This window comes from Papilio polytes, unplaced genomic scaffold (genome assembly GCF_000836215.1).
Source record: "Papilio polytes unplaced genomic scaffold, Ppol_1.0 DF822178.1, whole genome shotgun sequence".
Classification (NCBI taxonomy): Eukaryota; Metazoa; Arthropoda; class Insecta; order Lepidoptera; family Papilionidae; genus Papilio; species Papilio polytes.
In genome coordinates, this window is record NW_013527026.1 from 5,728,496 (window position 1) to 5,728,729 (window position 234).

At 35.5% G+C, this 234-nt stretch overlaps 1 protein-coding gene across 1 annotated transcript in view; it reads left to right on the plus strand.

Annotated features, from left to right (window-relative positions):
- The window catches only part of LOC106106455 (macrophage erythroblast attacher), a 10,328-nt gene that overhangs the window by 5,920 nt on the left and 4,174 nt on the right, over positions 1 to 234 (plus strand). Inside the window, exon 6 of the mRNA XM_013287033.1 lies at positions 3 to 14. Coding sequence (XP_013142487.1) covers positions 3 to 14 — 12 coding nt within the window. The remainder of the gene's footprint in view (positions 1 to 2; positions 15 to 234) is intronic.

A 234-nucleotide genomic window follows, 5' to 3' on the forward strand; every position in this document is an offset into this window, starting at 1 on the left:
TCTACGGGGAAAAGGTACGCAACACAATGCGCTACAACACAACCACTACAATGATTCAACTATTATTACTCAAACACAACCACTACAATAATTCAGCAATTGCTACTCAAACTCGACACAACCACTAAAGTAATTCAACTAAGATTGCTCAAACACAACCACTACAATAATTCAACAATTGCTACTCAAACTCAACACAACCACTAAAGTAATTCAACTAATATTGCTCAAACA